This window comes from Brassica napus, chromosome C3 (genome assembly GCF_020379485.1).
Source record: "Brassica napus cultivar Da-Ae chromosome C3, Da-Ae, whole genome shotgun sequence".
In the NCBI taxonomy this organism is placed as follows: domain Eukaryota; kingdom Viridiplantae; phylum Streptophyta; class Magnoliopsida; order Brassicales; family Brassicaceae; genus Brassica; species Brassica napus.
Window position 1 is genome coordinate 36,636,471 of NC_063446.1, and position 23,268 is coordinate 36,659,738.

General features: G+C 35.1%; 1 protein-coding gene and 1 non-coding gene across 2 annotated transcripts; both read right to left on the reverse strand.

The window, feature by feature from the left end:
- Window positions 1-5,649: 5,649 nt before the first annotated feature.
- On the reverse strand, window positions 5,650-5,756 carry LOC125584803. The gene has a single exon (XR_007321711.1). It is a non-coding gene; the product is annotated as a small nucleolar RNA R71 (small nucleolar RNA).
- Window positions 5,757-18,171: 12,415 nt separating this feature from the next.
- Window positions 18,172-19,789, reverse strand: LOC106389472. Its single transcript, XM_022699727.2, has 2 exons — window positions 19,559-19,789; window positions 18,172-19,366 (listed from the first exon to the last, which is right to left on the reverse strand). Exon 2 carries the CDS (start codon window positions 19,311-19,313, stop codon window positions 18,546-18,548), a length of 768 nt encoding a protein of 255 aa, XP_022555448.2. The 5' UTR covers window positions 19,314-19,366; window positions 19,559-19,789; the 3' UTR covers window positions 18,172-18,545.
- Between the last annotated feature and the right edge of the window lie 3,479 nt (window positions 19,790-23,268).

Consider the following 23,268-nt stretch of genomic DNA (forward strand, 5'->3'; position numbering starts at 1 on the left):
CACACAACTCCTCCCAATCCCGTGCTGTTAATCGACTTCGGGACCTTTTAATAAAAAAAATATTAAATAGTTTAATAAATCCTAAAATAGTTTAATAAATTCAAAAAATTGTTTAATAAATTTAAAAAAACCTGGTTGATGAGCCTTTTCTGCTTCCACTCGTAGATCTGCGTCCCATAGTTGTCCATAACTCTATGGACGAAGGCGTCATGGATAAAGTTCGTGTGATCGGGATTCCAGGTGAACTCTTGCTGAAAAAAAACACAATTTGTAGAAATTTTATATTAAAGATTAAGAATATAAGTTAAAAAATTAGAATACTTACCGCAAACTGACGAAACCACATCTCCTGGTCCTCGGCAGGGAAGTGAGAGAAAGTCGGATATCCCTTGCTGAGGTTCGAGTACATCATATTGTGATCCATGCGCTGATCCCGTTCCCGGATCGGTTGAACCTAATATAAGAAATAAATTATTAATAATGAATCAAATTTTAATGAAAGGAAAAAAAAGACTTTTAATTACCATGTTTGACGTTGTCCATTTGGACACGGAGTGAGATAGGGAAGATGCTCACGACCGGGCTGTTGAACCAACTGGGCAACAGTCATCACTTCTGGAACGACTGGAGGAGCGGGAGGGGGTGCAGCAACGGGAGGGGGTGCAGCAGCGGGAGCAGAAACCGGAGCGGGAAATGAAGAATCCCGACAGTTGCTGCTCGACCCCGAGAGTGGCTGGACGAACCCTGAGAGTGGCTCCCCGTACCACTATGACCTCGTGGTGAGGCACGACGAGATCGAGACCGGGTCTGATCACCAGTAGACCTGTAAATTAAAAAAAACATATTTAAAAATAGTTTTAGTAAATATTAATTGAAAAAATATTTAAAATTAGTTATAATAAATATATAAATTAAAAAACATATTTAATAATAGTTTTAATAAATATTAATTGAAAAAATATTTAAAATTAGTTATAATAAATATATAAATTTAAAAAACATATTTAAAAATAGTTTTAATAAATATTAATTGAAAAACATATTTAAAAATAGTTTTATAAATACAAAAATAATAAAATAGTGTTTATAAATAAAAAAAAATGTTTTATAAATACAAAATTAGTTTTAATAAATATAAATATTTTTATAAATATGAAATCATCTTTTATAAATCCAAAAATCGAATTTATATACAAAAAACATTTTGTAAAATCCAAAAATCGAATTTATATACAAAAACGGTTTTGTAAAATCCAAAAAATCAAATTTATATACAAAAAACGTTTTGTAAAATAAAAAAATCGAATTTATATTCAAAAATCAAATTTATATACAAAAATCGATTTTATAAATACAAAAATAATAAAAAATTTATAAAAAAATTCTAAATTAATTCAACACAACAAATTATCCAACCAAATTACAATTCTAAACCTATTATTCAACCAAATCACAATCCTAACCAATCACCCTAACAAAAATCTATCAAAAAACTTCTAAAATCATCAAATCTACACAAAAACCTAACAAATATAACCTAAGAGAGTGGGATAGGGTCCTTACATGATTTGTGTAGGTTTAGAGAGGATTCGCCGGAGAGATCGTCGGGAGAGAAGAGAGAGGAGCCGGAGAGGAAGAAGAGAGAAATGGGGAAGAAGAAGTGTTTCGTCTTTATAAAACCTAGGGTCCGACGGAAACTATCCGTCGGAATTTCCTCGGTATTTTCAATTTCAATTTTTGCGAAATATTTCGCGGCTGGTTTGCCCGGTTAAATGAAAATATTCCGAGGAAATTTCGACGGACAGTAAAATATCCGTCGGAATTTCCTCGGATATTTCATGAATTCGAGAAAAAAGAATATCATATGCATGTATTTCTATTGGTTTATATTGTTCCTCGGAATTTTCTTGGAATATTCCGAGGAAATTCCGAGGAAATTCCGAGGAACACATGTTTGGGGTTTCAAAACATCAAATTTTTTTTGCCCTATATCATTTCTTATACAAATGCAATGCATACCATTGAGGAATCTTTGTATAGATGATCATAAACTATGAAATAACAAAATTTCAAAACGAATTGTAAGTATTCCCTTTACCGTTCATTAAAGTGTATAAGTGTTTCTCTTATATTGTGGGGATTTCGTTCATACAATCGGAAAAGTGTTTATTATAGGGTAAGGAACAAATTTTTGACTTCATAATCAGTCTAAGACACTTAATAAGGGTTATATAAGTGTTATTCAAACCGCAAAACGTTGTTTTCGGTTTAAAAACCCTACTTCCTCAGAATTTCCTCGAACTATTCCGAGGAACACTTGGATTTCCTCGGAATTTCCTCGGAATATTTCGAGGCTTTTCCGAGGAAACAGAAATCCTAAAAGAAAAGCCTTAAATCGTCGGAAAAGTCTCGGACTATTTCGAGGAAATTCCGAGGAAATCCCTAAATCCTGTTATCCCCCAGAATTTCCTCGGTATTCTTATATTAAAAAAAAAAAGCGATGCTACTCTGTTTCTGAGTCATTATCACCAGATGAATCTGAATCTGGATCTTGGTGAAACTCTCCAATCTCTTGTTCAACCTCTACATGAACGACGGCTTCCTATCTAAAGTCGGTTAAATCGACTACAAGGCCAACTGCAGCTAAATCTTCTGCTGCACTTAAGTTACCGGATGTGCTTGGTTGTAGTGGGTCTTCCAGCTCAGAACTTCCCTGAACTCGGCCTCACGGGTTGAGTGATGTAACAGTGACCCATGGATCATCTCTGTTCCTAACCCGGGGGTACTTGATATAACAAACCTGTAACATTTAAAAAATTATTTAATTTGTAAATAAGTGTTATTAATACACATGATGATGAATCATTATGAATAATTGATATATGTATATTTAATTACCTGATCGGCCTGAGAAGCAAGAATGAAAAGATCATAATATTGCAACTTTCGCCTCGAATGTACTGATGTAACACCAAATGCATCTGTTCTCACACCTCGATCTGGAGTGTTGTCGTACCAATCACAATAGAAAACAGTACAGTGCAATCCAACCATGCTCGGATACTTGATTTCCATAATCTCCCGTATGTTTCCGTAGTATACATCATCTCCAGATGCAGAACAAACGCCATCATCATAAGTCTTACTCGAAAGTCTCCTCTTTTGAGTTGTGAATGCATATCCTCGAGTACAAAATCTCGGATATGCTTCACAACATACTCTGCTCCACGCACCATCTCGCGTATCCAATCGTCAAATGTTTCACCTCTTGTCATACCAGCAGACACCTATTAATAGCACATATATATGTTATATCAATATATATGAATTAGTATAAAAATGAGATAAGTAATATTTTAATTTGTGTAAAGCACTCACATAAGTAAGCATCCATCCAGAAAATTCTCTCTGCTTCAGTTCTTCAAGTTCCTCCTCTGTGGCGTATCTATATTCGAACCGCTTTTCTGCCATGAAAATCATGTACATATGTTGACAATAATATAATTAATTAAGATTCAAATTTCAACTTGTTAAAATAAAAATTTGTAAGCTAATTTATTTACCTCTCATATTGAAGAACATCTTCACAGTTGGTGAGCAAATATGTTTGCAAACTGCACTCCTGCTCACTAAGTCGACAGTCCTTTGGTTTTCCGCTAAGTCGTCCAACATCTGTGAAGATGTCTGGAACCGTAACATGATATGTTGCCCATTCGCCTCTATCATTGATATATGGTGTTTTATACATCTTGTATATATGCTTTTAAATTGGTTTTCAAGTCTTTATCGAGTCTTTCTAGTCCTTTTGGAGTCATTACAGGTCTGGAGTTGCATTGGATGGGAGATGGACTAGCTGGAACAAAAGAGGCAGAAAACAATGCAATTTGGTGGTTTTCACGCAGAACAGTCAGATAGCGGAGCAACCCGAGTGACTGTTCCGAGTGAGTGTTCCAGCGGCAGAGATTTTTAAGGAAACTACAATCATTACGGGATTTGCCCTAATTATCCCTATTTTCTCTCCCAGCCGCCTGTGGCTTTGATATATCATATTTTCTGTTTCTCTTTATCATGCTACGCTAGTTTACAGAGAGGAACCAGACCCGAAAACTCCATTGTTGGATTTGCTTATTATAAAGGGAGAAGGATCTCTACACTCTTGAGAAGAATCCTGAACCCTATCTCTTTTATTTTATTGATTCAGCATGTTTTCTTCATCTGTTATCTCTGTGTTCTCTGTAGCTATGGCTGAGTAGTCAGCTTGCTTAGTCTAGGGTGTTAGATCCGTGAGCTTGACATAAATAAGTTATAAATCGATTGTCTTCATTCACTGTTGTTCGTAAGGCTTGCATCAAGTTAACCACTTAGTGCCTGATTCTAGGTTTAATATATTCATCAAAAGTGTTATAGGTTGCTAGGTATAACTTGAATGAGCATTGCATCCCTAACCAGCGAAAGCAGATGTTAGGGTGTTTTGTGAATATATTGGACTTGACCTCTATTGCTTGCTGTCGCATCTTGATCCAAACGAGAGTTTAGGTGTCAAGATCGATCAGCATAGGGAGCAGTACCACGGCAGTGGACTGTTCTACTTGAGTGATCTGAGTTCTAGACTTGCTCTTAATTAAACTTGAATAATTGTTTAGCTCACACTTGCTTAACACCCGATCAAACCACCCTAGGCTAGCATTTTAGTTATCTGAATATTTTAATTAATCTTGTTACTTGTTTCTCACGAAACCCTCAAATCTTTAAACCCCCATATTGTTTTAGCTTGATATTGATCCCATAAAGATAAAGTGTAATAGTTGGTCTCTGTGGATTCGATCCTAAAGTGCTACATCGACATACCATTCGATTGTGGTAGTGTGCACATTAGGTTAATTGGTGTGCGTATACACGTAATATCAATTTGGCGCTGTTGCCGGGGACCATCTTTTTACCTTTATTTTTCGGTTATTTATTTAGTCTAAGACCTCTAACTTGCTCTATCCTTTTTGTTGCAGCTAATTTTTCAGGTGCATTACCAGTAGACATACTCGGAGAAACGCACAAGGAGAGTTAGTTACATTTACCAACCAGGAGCTAGCAAGGTTAGAAAGAACAAATCGTCAACATCCAAGGCAAACCGACACCACTATGGGTGATCACGCCAATCAGGATGATCTCACTGCGGCTATGGCACTCATGCAGCAGCAGATGCAACAAATGCAGCAGACCATCCAAGCTCAGCAGGATGCTGCTGAACAGGCTGCTCTCGCGCGGCAGGAACAACAAGCGCAGACTGTTCCAATCGGGCAGAGAAACATTCCTTGCAACATCCCTACTACGCGCTCTGCCATTGTTCCTCCACTCTGCACCAGGCAGGACTTCGAGATCAAGCCTGCTTTGATCGGTCTAGTACAGAGAAAGGTGTTCTCTGGTCTCTCTACAGAAATTCCAATGGAGCATATTGAGAGCTTCGAAAAAGTCTGCAGTTTCACTCGCGTGAATGGTGTTCCACCTGACTACTTCACGTGCATGTTATTCCCATTCTCTCTTGATGGAAAAGCTGCACGGTGGTTGAACTCTCTCCCTACCGGCTCTCTCACTTCATGGGAACAGGTCCGATCAGCGTTCCTCAGCCATTTATACTCTAAGGCGAGAACAGCTGCATTGAGGAACAAGATCACCTTCTTCAGACAGCTCACTGATGAGCCTTTCTGCGACACATGGGAGCGCTTCAATGACTATCGCAGAGAATGTCCTCACCATGGATTTGATGATGATTACCTCCTGGACATTTTCTATGATGGAGTGGACTGGAAATACCAAGGTGCTCTAAACTCTGCGACCAATGGAGACTTCATGACTCAAACCACTGATGGAGCGTTTAAGCTAATTGAGAACATGGCTGCTAGCTCAGCTAATAAGAAAGAGGAGAGTGATTGCTCCAAGAAAGGGAACAGTTCTGACACCCAGAAAATAGATGAGCTGACTGCCAAGGTTGATCAGCTACTGAAAAACAACCAAGGGCACGTCTTCAACATGGAGCAAGCTACGGCCGGGCATATTCAGAACCAGAACAAGCGACAACCGCAGAGCAATCAGCAAGCTGTTCCAGCTAACGGGAACAGTCAACCAGATGAGATGAAGGGTCTGGGTATGATGATGCAACAGCTGTTGCAGGGTCAGCAGGTTCAGGCCAAGGCGTTGAATCAGGTAACCACGGAAATAGACACCAAGATGAGAAACATGTTCACTGAGATGAATAACAAGTATGACAATCTTGCGATCCATATAAGAAAGATCGATGTTCAGCTTGCTCAAACAGTTGAGAGTGTCAAGAGGCAACAAGAGACGCTCCCTGAAAGAACTGATAAAAATCCTAGGACTGAGCACTGTAATGCAATAGAGCAGCCGTTCGCTGAGACTGCTCCAGGCGCAGAAGAGAGAGCAGAGCAGTCTGCTAGCTCTGGAGTGACTGCTCCTAGCGAACCTGCTTAGACTCCACCATCTCGAGTCTATGTTCCCAAGGTTCCCTATCCAATTCCACCTAGACATCTGATGGATCCCATTAGTGAAGAGCAGCTGATAGGTTTTAGCAAGATGGTGAGAAGGCTTCCTAAAGAACTTGCATTTGAAGATGCTCTGCAGATTCGTCCATTGCTCAAGTTTTTAAGAAACTGTAGAGAGACTCAAGAGGAGATCACGATCCTCTATGCCAAAGCTCTGTTTTACACCAGCACTGAAGGTATTGCCTAAGGTTGATGATCCTAAAAAGTTCGTTTTCCCATGTTCCATCGCAGGATCAACCTTCAAAGATGCTCTTTGTGACTCTGGTTCTTGTGTGAATCTCGTCTCAAAGGCTATTGTAGACGATTTGGGTATTGCTGATGTTGAGCGCTCTCAGCTGACCCTGACCTTTGCAAACTCTTCTATAGCAGTCCCATATGGAACCATCCGCAGCCTTCATGTTCAAGTAGGGGAATGCATTGTTCCTGCTGAGTTTCAAGTTGTTGAGATGAACAAGGATCATGAGATGCCTTTGATATTTGGAAGGACATTCATGGCTACTGTTGGAGCAACCATCGATATGCCCAACAAGAGAGTCTGCTTCTCCAACATCAACAAGAAAGTTTTCTACAAGGATGTACCCACCAGATCTTCCTCATCACACGCCTCTCGCATCTCAGTGTTTGATGTAGAAAAGCTGAAGGTTGTTCCAGAGAAGGAGCATGTTGGTAAGGGTGAGAGCAGGCTGTTATCTGATGAAGATCCTAACACTGATCCTACTAAATTCAGAGAGAATTCAAGGGTGAAACAGAAAGTTCAGAAGAAAAGGGTCAAGGGTGATCCTATGAAGACTTTGATACCTCACTTGTGTGATGAGAAATCCATTGAGTATGAGGTAAAGTGCAAGGGTACCTTTAAACCTTTCTCTAAAGTCAGAGTAATGCTCACACATGAGCTGAAAGAGAAAGGAGAAGCTGCTGTGAAAGGGTTGCTGAGCAGAGTTTTGAAGTTGAACATGTCTGATTGTGGAGCTTGTTTTGGAACAAGTCCTCATGCTCAACCCGACTGACCCCAGTCACCAAGTCAAGCTAGAGACTTAAACCAAGCGCTTGGTGGGAGGCAACCCACTGGTAAGTGTAAATATAACTTGGTTTTGTTTTTGTTTACTTATTTTCGTTTTAGTTTATTGAGTCTCAGGCCAAAAAGCAAAAAAAAAATTAGAGATACTTCAAAAATTATGGGTTGAAGAAACGGAACAACCTACCCCCTGAAAAGAGCGGTTGTTCCAGGCGATCATCTGACGATAGAACACCCAGAATTTTCATGGAGCGCCTGCTCCACTCAGGTAAGTATCTCAACCCAAAAAAAAATATATATATATATTTATTCTTGTTTTCTCCTTCTCTCTAATTTATTTTCACACCAGGGACGTTGTGAAGTAAGTCTGGGGGAGGGTTTTCGTTGTTTACTAACTCGTTTCTTTCTTTTGTTTTTCTTTTGGGTCAATTTGAATCAGTTTTTATTGAGTCAGTCAAAACTTTGTGGGAATTAGGACCTTATTCTGTGTTGATCACTGACCACCTTGTGCTTTAGTTATCTTATTCAGTGACCTTAGCAGTGGCGAAAGACACACATGTGGACCTGGAACACCGTGACATATCTCACTTGATTCTCCAGAAGTTCTCAGCCGATCAGGTTACACTGGGCAGACTTAACTCCACCTTACTTGAACCTAATCTTGACTGGAAATCTTCTTGTTATGGGCATTAGATCAGGGAAACGAGAACACACTCAGGACTTCTTATCCTTTTTATCCATCTTGCTGATCCTGAGTGGCTAGCTCATCTTTAGCTACTTCCCACCCTGCACCTTAGCCTTTATTCCACCTTCATGCATTTGTTTTTCAGTGTCATATGTGCAGATATGTGCAAAAGGTCGGAGAGGAAATGATCAACGCAGCCTCCTACTCGTTACTGCTCCAGAAATTATGGCAGAAAGGAGAACAATCAGATTAAGAGAGCAACCGCTCCAGAACCAATGAACTGCGCAAGAGCAGGGGTGGAGAACCAGGATGGTTGCAAAATCAGAACCACCAGTGGCACTCAGAACCATCATGTATGACCTCCTTCTTTGTCACATCACCATATCAGTCTTCAAAAAAAAAAAAAAAAAAAAAAAAAAAACCAAAATAAGGTGATGGAGAAGGGGATGAGATCAAAGAAATATGAGCCACTGGAAAGATCAAGTAAAGGAGTGGGTACCAAAAGGAAAGTGGAACACAGAACAATCAGTTGCATGTTCCGTCATCAGAACAGTCGCACCAGATAGAGCAAAAACGAGTAGAGGCTGTGGACATCAATGGATCTATCCTCTCTTGTCATTTTGTGTGATATCCTGCATCCTCTTCAATGAAATGGTAACCCCTAAACACTTTTAACTCCACCATTAAATAGCTGTTCCACACCTAGACCGTCTACCCTGAATGATGCCTGTGATGAGAAGCTCACGCTACTCTTAAATGAATGTAGGGAGTTCTGTCTCGATAGTGTTGCTTTTTCAGGTTTGAGATGAAGAGTATGGAGCCGATTTTTGAACAGCAGTCAGTGGGGTTCCGGTAAGGGTGTGTTGTCCTAGTTTTACTGCTTGTATGGTTCAGAGATTCGTGGTTAAAGTATGGTTGCTGAGAATAGGAGAGTTCTCACACTTTCAAACCTTTCTCCCTGTTCTTGATACTTGACATTAGTTGAGGACAAACAAGGATCTAAGTCTGGGGGAATTGATATATGGTGTTTTATACATCTTGTATATATGCTTTTAAATTGGTTTTCAAGTCTTTATCGAGTCTTTCTAGTCCTTTTGGAGTCATTACAGGTCTGGAGTTGCATTGGATGGGAGATGGACCAGCTGGAACAAAAGAGGCAGAAAATAATGCAATTTGGTGGTTTTCACGCAGAACAGTCAGATAGCTGAGCAACCCGAGTGACTGTTCCGAGTGAGTGTTCCAGCGGCAGAGATTTTTAAGGAAACTACAATCATTACGGGATTTGCCCTAATTATCCCTATTTTCTCTCCCAGCCGCCTGTGGCTTTGATATATCATATTTTCTATTTCTCTTTATCATGCTACGCTAGTTTACAGAGAGGAACCAGACCCGAAAACTCCATTGTTGGATTTGCTTATTGTAAAGGGAGAATGATCTCTACACTCTTGAGAAGAATCTTGAACCCTATCTCTTTTATTTTATTGATTCAGCATGTTTTCTTCATCTGTTATCTCTGTGTTCTCTGTAGCTATGGCTGAGTAGTCAGCTTGCTTAGTCTAGGGTGTTAGGGTGTTAGATCCATGAGCTTGACATAAATAAGTTATAAATTGATTGTCTTCATTCACTGTTGTTCTTAAGGCTTGCATCAAGTTAACCACTTAGTGTCTGATTCTAGGTTTAATCTATTCATCAAAAGTGTTATAGGTTGCTAGACATAACTTGAATGAGCATTGCATCCCTAACCAGCGAACGTAGATGTTAGAGTGTTTTGTGAACATATCGGACTTGACCTCTATTGCTTGCTGTCGCATCTTGATCCAAACGAGAGTTTAGGTATCAAGATCGATCAGCATAGGGAGCAGTACCACGACAGTGGACTGTTCTACTTGAGTGATCCGAGTTCTAGACTTGCTCTTAATTAAACTTGAATAATTGTTTGACTCACACTTGCTTAACACCCGATCAAACCACCCTAGGCTACCATTTTAGTTATCTGAATACTTTAATTAATCTTGTTACTTGTTTCTCACGAAACCCTCAAATCTTTAAACCCCCATATTGTTTTAGCTTCATATTGATCCCATAAAGATAAAGTTTAATAGTTGGTCTCTGTGAATTCGATCCTAAAGTGCTACATCGACATACCATTCGATTGTGGTAGTGTGCACATTAGGTTAATTGGTGTGCGTATACACGTAATATCAATCATCATGAGCAGGTCTTCTTTTTTTGGTCTGCACTTCTGCTGGAAAGTAGAACTCGACAAAGTTTGAAGTTTCTGAATTTATCATCTGTGCGATTATAGAACCTTCCACCCTACTATAATTTTTCACCATCTTCTTCAAATGGTACATATACCGCTCATACAAATACATCCATCTATACTGCACAAGACCACCAAGTTCCAATTCTCTTGCCAGGTGAACAACAAGATGCTCCATAACATCAAAAAATGATGGAGGAAATATCTTCTCAAGGTTGCACTGAATCACGGCTATGTTAGTCTTCAAATTTTCAATACCTTCAAGAGTCACTGATCTCGTGCATAAATCGCGGAAGAAGGCACTAATCCCTGCAATTGCTTCATGAACATTCTGTGGTAATAGTTCCTTGAAGGCAAACGGAAGGAGGGGCTGCATCATTACATGGCAATCGTGACTCTTCAAGCCGATAAACTTTCCTTCCTTTCTGTCGACACAGTTACGCAAATTAGATGCGTAACTGTCTGGAAATTCCACATCGTTTGAAATCCAATCAAAGAAAGCATCTTTTCCCTCTGCATCAAGTTGGTATATGGGAAAAGGAGCCCTACCATTCTCATCAACATGAAGTTCTGAACGAGCACATATATCGACTAAATCCAGTCTTGACTTCAAATTATCCTTTGTTTTACCTTGAACGTTAAGGATCGTGTTTATGAGATTGTCAAAAAAGTTCTTCTCAATATGCATGACATCTAAATTATGTCTCAGCAGATGATCCTTCCAGTATGGCAGATCCCAGAAAATACTCTTTTTGTGCCATTTATGTAGCTCTCCAACCGCACTGACTCGAATGTTTTCATGTCCACCTACATCTGACGTCCTTTCTGCATCAAAATACTTAAACTGCTTCAACGAATCTTTCCCACTAACTTCCTCAGGTGGACCATCAAACACCTGTTTGTTCTTCGTAAACGAAGTCTTACTCCTGCGGTATGGATGATCAGGTGGTAGAAATCATCTGTGACAGTCAAACCAACACGTTTTCCTTCCGTTCTTTAGTTGGAAAGCATTTGTGTCATCTTGACAATATGGACATGATAGCCTTCCATGCGTTATCCATCCAGATAACATACCATATGCTGGAAAATCACGTATTGTCCACATAAGTACTGCACACATTTGAAAGTTTTCGTTACATGAAACATCGTATGTTTCAGCACCTTGAGCCCATAGTTGTTGCAACTCATATATTAGTGGCTGAAGAAACACATCAAGTGATCTCTTAGGATGCTCTGGTCCGGGAACGAAAATGGAGAGAAACAAAAACTCTCGTCGCAAGCACAAGTTTGGCGGTAAGTTGTATGGTGTAAGAATGACTGCCCATAGAGAATATTGTCTTCCACTCTTGCCAAACGGGCTGAAACCATCAGTACATAATCCAAGGTAGACATTTCTTCTCTCGTACGCAAAGTCGGGATATTTTGATTGGAAATGCTTCCACGCTTTTGCATCCGAAGGATGTCTAATCTCACCATTTGTTGAATGCTTCATCTCATTGGTTGCGCTGTGCGTTCAGACTGATACAACCTCTGCAACCTTTCCATCAAAGGCAAATACCACATCCTTTTAAATGGCACTGGAACTCTTCCACTCGTATCTTTATAACGAACCTTTCCACAAAATTTGCATGTAACCCGCTCTTCATCCGCCCTCCAATAAATCATGCAGTTATCGCTGCATACATCTATTACCTGATACGATAAACCAAGACCAGCTACCAGTTTCTGAACCTCGTAGTATGAACCAGAGGCTACATTATCCTCAGGTAGAATACCTTTTACAAAATCAGCAATCGCATCCACACAATCTTCAGCCAAATTATAATCTGTTTTAATGCCCATCAGTCTTGTTGCAGATGATAAAGCTGAATGACCATCTCTGCAACCTTCGTACAAGGGTTGCTTTCCAGCATCCAACATATCATAAAATCTCATAGCTTCTGCATTGGGTAAATCTTCTCCTCTAAAATGATCATTTACCATCTGCTCAGTACCTACACCATAATCCACATCCATTCTAATTGGTTCTTCTAACCTAATCGCAGGCTGAGGTTCGCTAGTACTATCATAATCAGTTTCTCCATGATGATACCAAATTTTGTAACTTCGTGTAAACTCATTCAAATATAGATGAGTCCAAACATCCCACTCTTTAATAATCTTTCTATTTTTACAATTAGAGCAAGGACATCTTAACATACCCGTTTCTGCTTCCGGTTGTCGTTGAACTAACCCCATGAATTCGGTTATACCTTGTTGGTATTTTTCCGTAAGCAATCTCGTGTTCGGATCCAAATGAGGTCGATCGATCCAAGATCGATAATAATTTGAAGAAGACATGCTTTTTTCAATCAAATTCGTAAGAGGATGAAGAAATGGAGTGAATGAAGAGGTTGGGGGGTGCGGGTATTTATAGATGAAATGCTGCCGACAGTACCGAGGAAATTCCGACGGAATACCGACGGCAACGGCTCTTTCCTCGGAATTTCCTCGGAATTGTTAAAATCCCCAACGGCTATAATATATCCTCGGATATTCGTCGGTGTTTTCCGAGGAATATGCCTTCCTTGGTATTTCCTCGAAAATTCGTCGGAATATTCCGAGGATCTCATTTTCCGTCAGAATGTCTGTCAGAATTACGATGTTTTCTTGTAGTGATTTGGTACGGTTATTTTGGTTTTCAATTCAGTTTGGTTAACAAAGTTGGGAGCCGGCTTATAACCAAGTAATTCTGGATCCTTTTCGGTTTCGTTTTTTAAGTTAAATTTGGGTTATAAGTCAAAAACAGGATTTCGGATTAAATATCAATTATTTTCAGATAAAAATTTGGATAATTCAGATACTTTTAAATATTTTTGATAAAAAGTATTCTAGTAATTTGATTTTTTGGGTATTTCGACTTGTAAATAATATTGTTAAAATATTTTATTATTTTAAGATTACATATAGTTAATATTTATAAATATATAAACTATATTATATAAATTTGGGTACCCATACGGTTCTCAGTTCGGTTTCGGTCAGTTTTAGAGATATAAGATCCACTAGTATAATTGATAGGATCCAAATCCGAACCGAACCTCGTTTTTCGGTTCGGTTCCCGATAAATTTTCCCATGCCTAGGTGTAACTAAGTATCGGCATACGTATATCCAGTTGGGTTTGAATCGGTTTGAATCGGGTCTAAGTCATTCCGGTCTTAAATATTTGGATCCATCTAAATATTTGTAATTTTTTATTTGGTTCAAGATTTGTTTCTTTTGGTTCTGGATCAGTTCGGTTACAAATATCTTATACCTATAAATACTTGAAAGTTTTGGATATAAGTCGGATCCAATTTGTTTCGGTTCTTTTATCAAATCTTGTCCAAATTTAGATGAAAACTCATTATATTTATCTAACTTTTTGTAAAATAACCAAAATAAACTATTAATAGTTGAAAGTAAGAAGTTTGTAATTTTGAAATTAATTTTCCAGATATTTTTATGACTCAAAATATTTCTATTAGATTTCAAAGAATATTCAAACTTTGTTTTTTTTTTTTGCATTGAAAAATTGTCTCCTCCGAGGTCCATTGTAATTTTTACATTACCATATACTTTATTTACTCTTTCTAGGCATAAAAAATATTTCTTAATTATCTTTAATAATTATGTGCATTGAAACACTGTTTGTCATATATATTTATCTACCTCACGAATTTCAAAATGTGACATTATATGAATTTAAAATATTGACAAAAACATTAACAATCATTAAACAAACAGTTTCTTTATTTTTATAAAACGTATTTTGCAGGAAAAAGTATGAATAATATAAACCATTACGTTTTATCTTCTATAGGAAAATAACTATTTATATTATCATGTCACGTTATGAAAGGATGAAGTTGGTTTCATTTTTATTGCATGAATGATGACATTCATCTCAGTGTTCAAGCATAGAAACATGATTTGGGTTTATTAGATATGAAGTTGATTTCATTTTTTATTTTTCGTTTTATGATCTTTGGTGTAGATCGGTTAAATATTTTTCAAATCCAATGTCTTTTCATGTATCATATGTAGTAAGCATTTTCATGTTTCTTTTTAAATTCTTGGAACTTTCGTTTTTAAAGTTGATGCTTTCGACGACACGATAGCGATTTCTAATGCGTCTATGTTCACGTTTTTCCTAATTGTTATAACTGGATTATACAATATTTACTTTTGGAAATAAAGTAAGAAAAGCTCGATGGTTCATTGTCACGAGTTGATTATTCTGTTTCATGAGATCTTGCACCAATTCTAAATATCATGTACATCCTTTTGCCTGGTATCATTGGTACAAGACTATATTTCCTGGATGAAATGTTGAGAGCGTTTTCTCAACATATCATAGTTATTTACATAATTATAGTCACTAACATTTTGTAATCATAGAACCAGATAGTGATCCACTCGTATTTGTTTTTGGTAAGATCACTTATTTTTGGTGATCGAACATTTTTCAATGATCGCAAAAAAATTACAAAATTATTTTCATAATATATTAATCTTTTAAACTACCAAAAATGTGATGTCATACAAATATCATGACTTTTACATTTTTCTCAACAAGATTTTTGGTTTATCGATAGTTTCCAAAATCCAATTTTTCTTAGGTGCATATTTGTATTTACTGTCCAAGTCATAAATATTCCACATATATCGATGGCAATATTTTTGAGTTTTGCTAAATTTGAGATGATAGTTATATTTACTCTCTCTGTTCCTAAATATAAGATGTTTAAGGAAAAACACACATATTAAAAAAATTGTTTTTTTGTCTAGAAAGTATCATTAAAACTATAAAATAATTGTACTCAACCAATTACAAAATAGATTATTAAATATGATTGATTACACAGTTTTTAATAAAGTAAAAGTTAACTAAAAAGTTAAAAACATTTTTAATATTGGAACATCAATTTTTTTTTTTTTAAACATCCTACATTTAAGAACAGAAGGAGTATGTAATAGTAATATAAAAAATATGATAATGATAATTTAAAGGAATAACATGAATACGGAACTTAAAGGTAGAAGTTAAAGTGTATATATTAAAAGCAAACATTAAACGCAAATTAAAGATATAAACAAGTAGAAAAATTAAATGAAGAATTTAAGTGCAAAAGTTAAAAATAAAAATTACCCCTATGTTCCTAAAAGATCCATGTTTTAGAAAACAAATTGTTTCAAAAAGATACATTTTTCATATTTTCAATGTATAAATTAAATGTAAATTGTAAACTTCAAAAAACATAATTGTATTTATTAAAATTCTATTGGTGAAAACTTGTGGGAAATAATTGATTACGGAAAATAATGTATTAGAAACTAAAATTTGATAATTTTTTTAATAAGTGTGAAAATCCTAAAATATGGATCTTTTAGAAACAGCTCTGTTCCACAAAGATATATATTTTTAGTATTTTCACATATATTAAGAAAACACATTAAACTACCATAATAAATGTATCGTTTTCTGTAATTTTCAATTTTCAATAACTTTTAACCAATAGTAATTCAATAAAATCAATTAATTTTTTTGAAGTTTACAATTTTTTCATAGAAACACACAAACAATACATCTTTCTGAAACATTTCTTTTTTCTAAAAAGTCTATCACTGAGGAACAAAAGAGTATTAGAAACAAAACCATCCGTTTCAACCACGATCTAAAGTCACAATTCTATTTTTCTCTAAATTTCAGAGTAAACAGTTCTCTAGATGTGATAGGAAACTTAGTATAACATATGATCATTTGGTCGTGTGATTAAAAGTTCATCATTTATATATAATCCTATGTATAGTTTAATAGTTAACACAACACTATGAATTTTATTTTAACCAAACAGATAAGTTATTAAACAGTATTAGTCAACAAATTAAATAGTATATTTTGCAGAGTGTAAAACTTTATTTGACTGTAAATGGTGACCAGAAAATGAAAAAGAATAATACATTTTTTAATGTTCTTAAAAAAAATTACCATTTATAAGAAATAATTTTTCCCTTCCATTTTTCCTCGTTTTTTTTATTGTAGAAAAATATAAAACAAATTTGTTTATTCCTAAATATGATAAAAAATAATAATTCATGCTCATTTATAGAATTTTATTTTTGTTTTTTTTTATATTTGTTTACAATGTTCCTGTGATGATACCTGTCAGAGCTTTTGTTTTTTATTTTGTAATTTGTTTTAAAATCAATATTTTTAATACAAAAAAAGCACGAAAAATCAAGTGAAACTTCAAAAACATAAAAAAAACTCAAAATTTTTAACAGAATTAAATAAGTAGCGTTAAAAACATGAAGTAGAAAAAAAGTAATTAGCTAAACAGGCTACATGACAAAATGAGTTTTCTTACTCACATTCACGCCATGCTAGGACAACATTTAAACGTGACAGTTCATTTTTGTGGCTACCTTTGTCTTTAGAAATCGCATTTACTTTTGTCATTTGCATCTCAAGTTACATATGAGCACGTGGATCTGCATGTGCCCAACCAAGTTGTCTCCACTCATTAAAATCCAAAAATAGAAATAACAAATTTATTTTCCTTATATATATATTTACCGCTACGACTTCATATAAATATATACTCATATATATCAAAGTGCCAAATAAATTGATTGTTTATAACTACTTTTGTTTTTACCAGAAGTGCCATAATATCTTCACAAATCTTAAAAAGACCATTCAATTTTTTATTTTATCTCTAACTGATTTATTATTTTATTTTAATTAAAATTTTAAAAATATCAATGGTAAAATTTCACTACAACTATATTAAAAAGCAAACGACATTTATTATGAAATATTACCAAAATTTAAAATTGATAATTAATATATAATAGATAAAATATTTGTAGATTGTTTTTGAAAATATATATTTCTAAATTAACATAATTTAATAAAAGATCCCAAAATTATTTTATATAAAATCAGAAATAGAGTTAAGATTGAAAATGTAAGAAGTAGAAAAATAATTTATTATCTACTAAGAGAGAAAGAGCTTAAAACTTTAATAATTAAATTCATTAAAAATTAATGGAAAATTGAGTGATTAAGATTTATTTATTTATTTGAGATCAGACGTAAGATTTTTTCCAGTACAATTAAATTTCATAAATAAGATTTGACCTATCTTTATCAGGGTGTAATAAAGACCATTTTAGTCCATAGCTAGTATCTCACATATATATTTCTCAAACTAAAAATACCACTTAAAGAGGTTCTAAATACTCCCTCTTTTTAATTTATTTGATGTTTTAGGAAATGTTTTGTTGCAAACTAATTCATGTTTTTACTATTCTTGATAAAAAAAAACCTAATAATGTGATATTTATAACCAATTACATAATACTGTATTTTTATTAGTGAAATTAATTATGTTTAATAATATTTTTATGTAACCAAGGCAAATTTTATAAAAGTTATTATTTTTTAATCTGTGCATTATCTTAAATATAAAATCATTAGAGTAGTTAACAAACCTACCAAAGTCTTGAATAAGATGGAACTGGGAAAATAAAATGTCTTTAAACAAAAGAAACATAAACCCCATTATATTTAATAAGTTTCTTCGGTTAACAAACCCACTAAAATTTGTCTTGAATAAAAAGAAAACGTTTAGAAACAAAAGAAAGCCATCACTTTTATTAAATTCGACCCTCAGCTACAGATCCCAATAAATAGTCATAGGTTCAACAAACACTCACGATGATTCAACAACCAACATATACTATATAAAATCTACGATGTATCTAGCAAATACTCCTCCTATACAAGTAGCATAAAATCCAAACACATTACCCAAAAAAGCAGAACAAGGAAAATAAGAAACAACATTCGGATTCTACTGAAAATAGCAATGTTTCTGAATCTGCACTATCTTTACCTCTTTTAGGTAAAAGAGTTGATATGATCGTACACAACTTTGTCTTCTGCTTCACACACATGCATTCCTGTGACTTTAGATCCTAACACTTCCATTGTAGTCCTGCTATGATCTCACCTGACCCACACCACCACTAGAACCTCCCGTCTGAGCCAGGGAATTTGTGATGATTCCGTTTTCTTGATCCTTAGAGGCACACATGCTCAAAGGTAACTTCTTTAGCTTCACTCTTCCTCTTCTTTTCCCCAGTGAGCTACTCCCTTCCCCTGTTTTCTCCTTCCCATTAACTCTTGTTCTGTCTACTTCATCATCATCAGTGGAGGTGTCTGAATCTACAACACCAGCAACATCATTCTCATACGTAGCTACACTCTTTAGCTTCTTGTTTCTATGCCCGGTCAATACTCTAGGGGAGTTTTTTATAGCTTGGTTCAACCTACGCGCTAAATCCTCATCTTTCGAATAGAGAAAATGAACGGGGACATGTTTCTTCTGCTTGTTCTTCCTCTCCTTCACCGTCTCAGCCGGAAAAGAAGCGAACAGTTCCAACGCGCTCTTGGCTGCAGCAACTGCTTTGGAAGCAATGATGGCTTTCTCATTAGCTGCGGCTCTCGCAGCCTTTGCGATCTTTACAGCTAAAGCAGCGGTTGCTTTTAGCTCCTCCGGAGACGGACTCTGGTGGGAAGTCAACAGACTGTCGAGATGGGTCTGTACAACGGTGGAAGCAGAGGAGGAGGAGCCATTTGAGTACGAAGTAGAAGATGAAGAAGATCCATTGGAGTTCTGTTTCTTGAATCCGGCGAGTAATCGCTTCCGTGGAGGGAGAAGCAAATTGGAATCAAGCTGATTCACATCGCAACCATTTGTCGCCATTTTTTTCGGACAAATCTTTCTCCCGACCAGTTAAAAAACCCAGAACCGATGAACTAATAATACCAATCAGATCATAAATACAAGATCAAAGTTTAGTAAACAAATCAGAATGAACAATCGATACATAATAAAAAAAAAAAAAAAAGAACATCTTGCAATCCAGCGAAACATCAAAACCCATGATGATCCAAATTAAACCAAAAAAAAAACTTGAATCCAAAATCAAATAAGAAGGTTGTGCGTACCTGAAATCTTCTTTCTCCCCGTTATTACAAAGGTGAATTCACGCGGACTTTGAAGTTATTTTATCATAGAAGAAACAGAGGAGACAATACTACAGTGAGGCAAAGAGATGCGAGGAAGAGATTAGGGTTTTCAGAAGAAGGAGATGAATGGGGAAGGAAGGAGAGGAGAGGAGATTGTTTGTTTCCAATCTCTGATCCATTTTCGTTTTCATATGTAAACCCTACGAATCCATTTTTAATTATCTCTTAATTATTACGTTTTTTACATTAACCTCTCTCTCTCTCTGTCTCCATGACAAACGTGAAACAGACATTTTAACCACTGTCTTGTTACTTTTTATCCAGCTAAATAACCGCCGTCATAATTTCTTTTAACGGAATTACTATTTTTCTTTTTTTCTTTATACTATTAAAGAAATTAGTATAAAGAAATTCTATAATAGAGTACAGAAATAGAGTTCATTATAATGTTTATTATGTATTCTTCAATAAAATAACATTTTCTATTTTTTTTTTGTCAGCAACATAAAAATAACATTTTCTATTATAAAATAAAAAAATATGAAAATGTTTCTTTCCTTTCCTATTTATATAAAACAGTAATTTTAATTTATAAAAAAATAGAAGTATATTAAAAATTTCTTCTAAATGCTATTATAAGGATAAATACTCTAATAATATTACAAACGTATATTTTCTTTTAAATACATAACATTTGTAAATTTTCTTTCTTAATCAGTGTTTTTAATTTCTAAACAATAAGAAATGTAGACGTAGAGACTTAAAAAAATATGTGGATTAGGCAGCTCTGCTATGCTATGCTATCAGATGAGATAAGACTGTCATTTTAGACAAATGGAAAACCATACTTTGACACAAGTTGATTCGCATGTTTTATACATTTTATTCAAGTGAACTATGTCCCATTAGATTTATAATTTATTATTTATTTGACCAAAAGAAAATGTCATGTATTAAAGAATAGTTATTTCTTTTTATTTAAAGACTGAACAAAACAAATTAGAACTAAAAAAAATAACACAGAACAGAGCAAACTGAGACTTGTTTAAAGTTAAATTAAATATATTTATTATTTTATTTTTATATATTATTTTGGTTTAAAAACAACTCTAAATACTTTTCAGGTTTCTAAACTATGTAAATGTTAGTAATCAAAATGAATCTCAATTATTATCAAAATCTTGTTTACCGTCCAGATTATTATAGTCTAATTTACCCATAACATTTCAAGAACTCAGAGGTATAAATGCTCCCAAAGAAAAAGAACTTTGAGTTATATTTAGCAAGACTAAAATTACGAAATCCACATTTAGGTTATAATTTGAGGACGATAATCAGTACCAAAGGATCTTGGATGTAGAAAAATGGTGAAAGGTTTTCATAAGGTTGATGTTCATGATGGCCTATTTGCATCGTTCTGGTTTGATAAATGGCTGAGTCTTGGAAGAATTCATAACATCAGCCGTAGAAGAGGATATATTGATTTCTGGAATCCCATCAAACACAATGGTGGCAGTGGTTGTGAACTCCCGAAATATGTCACATAATGGATACTCTGAATGAAATTAAAGAAGAGCTGATTAAGATACTTAGATACTCGAAGGGAAAAAGCGATGTTCATTTGTGGCACAACGCAGAGGCGATAAGAATGATTTGTATAAAGGCATTTGGTTTCGACATGGAACAGTACTAAATACTCATTATGCACATGACTTTCTTTTTGAATCAATTAGCAACTAAAGATCGTACGGTGACCTTGAACATGGGCCAACAAAAAGGATGTGTGTTATGCCTCCAACCATAAACACGTGACAACCGTTTTTCATTTGCATGTTCTCATCAAAAGTCTGGTGCGGCCTTAATGGGAAATCTTTGGAAACTCAATTCACTACAAAATGGGATCAATTAAGCTTAATTCACATCTCAAATCTGAACTGGATCGACACAGTCCTCATTTCATATGTATTACAATCAATTGTCTAAACTTATAGTATGGAATAAGTAGTCAAAAACATGGAGAAAAAGCAATGCAATTTGTTAGTCTAATGATATGATCAAGTTATATCCCTACAAGCTACTCTGCAAATTCAGAAGTACAGTGGAATATTAAAAAATCGAATCCACATAGACTCTGAATCACTCAATAGACTTCAGTCATCGTATTAAGCTAAACACAATAGAATGTAATGCAAGTAAAGAGAATGAAAAGCGGCTGTAAACGATTACAAAAAACACTAGACTTAGAAAAATTCTCAGATAAATTAGAATTACAGATCAAACCAATTGTTAAGGGTTTATTAAGAACAATTCCTGAACTCAAATCATAATATCCAAATCAACCAATTTTTTTTATATAGACTATCTATGTCTAGATCATAAAATTTCAAATCTCTTTGCAAATTTAACAGTTTAGACAAACATTAAGAACACATTTGATAAGTTCACAAAATCCTTAAACCGAATTTCTTTGCAGATAGGTATTTCACTCTTTAGGATTAAGTCAGACAATCAATAACACTTTTGTATCTACCAATTACCATAACAGATCTAGAATAAGCATTAAGTTCAATTGAGATGAAAAATATAAGATAACCCTTAAATTTTTTATCAATCTAACAATTCATCCTTAACCTTAGAAAAAACCTTAAATCTAGCAAGAAATTTACTCAAACATAATCAATGAAACAGAAATCATGATATGAATAACTGCATTAGGAGATCAAAAGCGTACTTAAGGGAGTTCAAAATCTTCTCTCTACTGACTTCTGATTTGTCTCTCCAAAAGCTTTAAAACCTACAATTCTGATGTAAAATAAACTCTAGCCTAAATATACATAAAATACTCTTAAACATGAGTTATATCATGACCAAAACCCATTAAAAACGATGATATATCAACTCACTCAGACTTAGCCTTTTTTTCTCAAGCAAAACAAAGAACGGAACATTAAAAAGAGCTGTAAAACATAGGAACTCACATATCCTTCAAAGCATCACTTTCACTACTACTTGTTACAAACCACATCAATTGGTACCAACCTTAGAATGTACTTCCATGTATTCGACCTCTGCTTAGCAACCTAACAATTCAGCCCGCAACTCATAAGAGATATCCAAAACCACCATCACTAACCTCAGTTAAGGATTTAAGATGCAGTCTCATCGAGGGAATAAATAATCACATAACACATGGACTCTTACCCATTCAGGTTTCTGATCACACAAACAGTCTGGTTCCTTTCCTCTCTCTTTTCTCACTTCCCTCTGTTGATTTCTCTATATTTTGCAAGCACTAATGGTGGTAACCACTAAGTATTGGACATGCTTCCATGACGCAAACACTAATGGTGGTAACCACTAAGTATTCACTTCTTTTTGACATTGATCCTATTTCCAGTCTCTCTTTTTAAGGGATGAGAGGGGGGAACCATACTACACATACAAGTCTTTTCAGACCTGAAAGAGGAATGCCAAGCTCCAAGACAAGAAAATCAAGTAGATTATGTTGGATGTCAGTTTTGGATCCTTCATAGACCCTCACAAGCATGAATATTATTGGCATATCAATCTACTTTGGCTTTTCTATGTCATACAATCTGCAATCAATAACTCAAATAATGGTCACTAAGGTAATAATTAGATGATTAGTTCCAAATAAGCTCATGACTAATTTTGACTCCATAAAACGA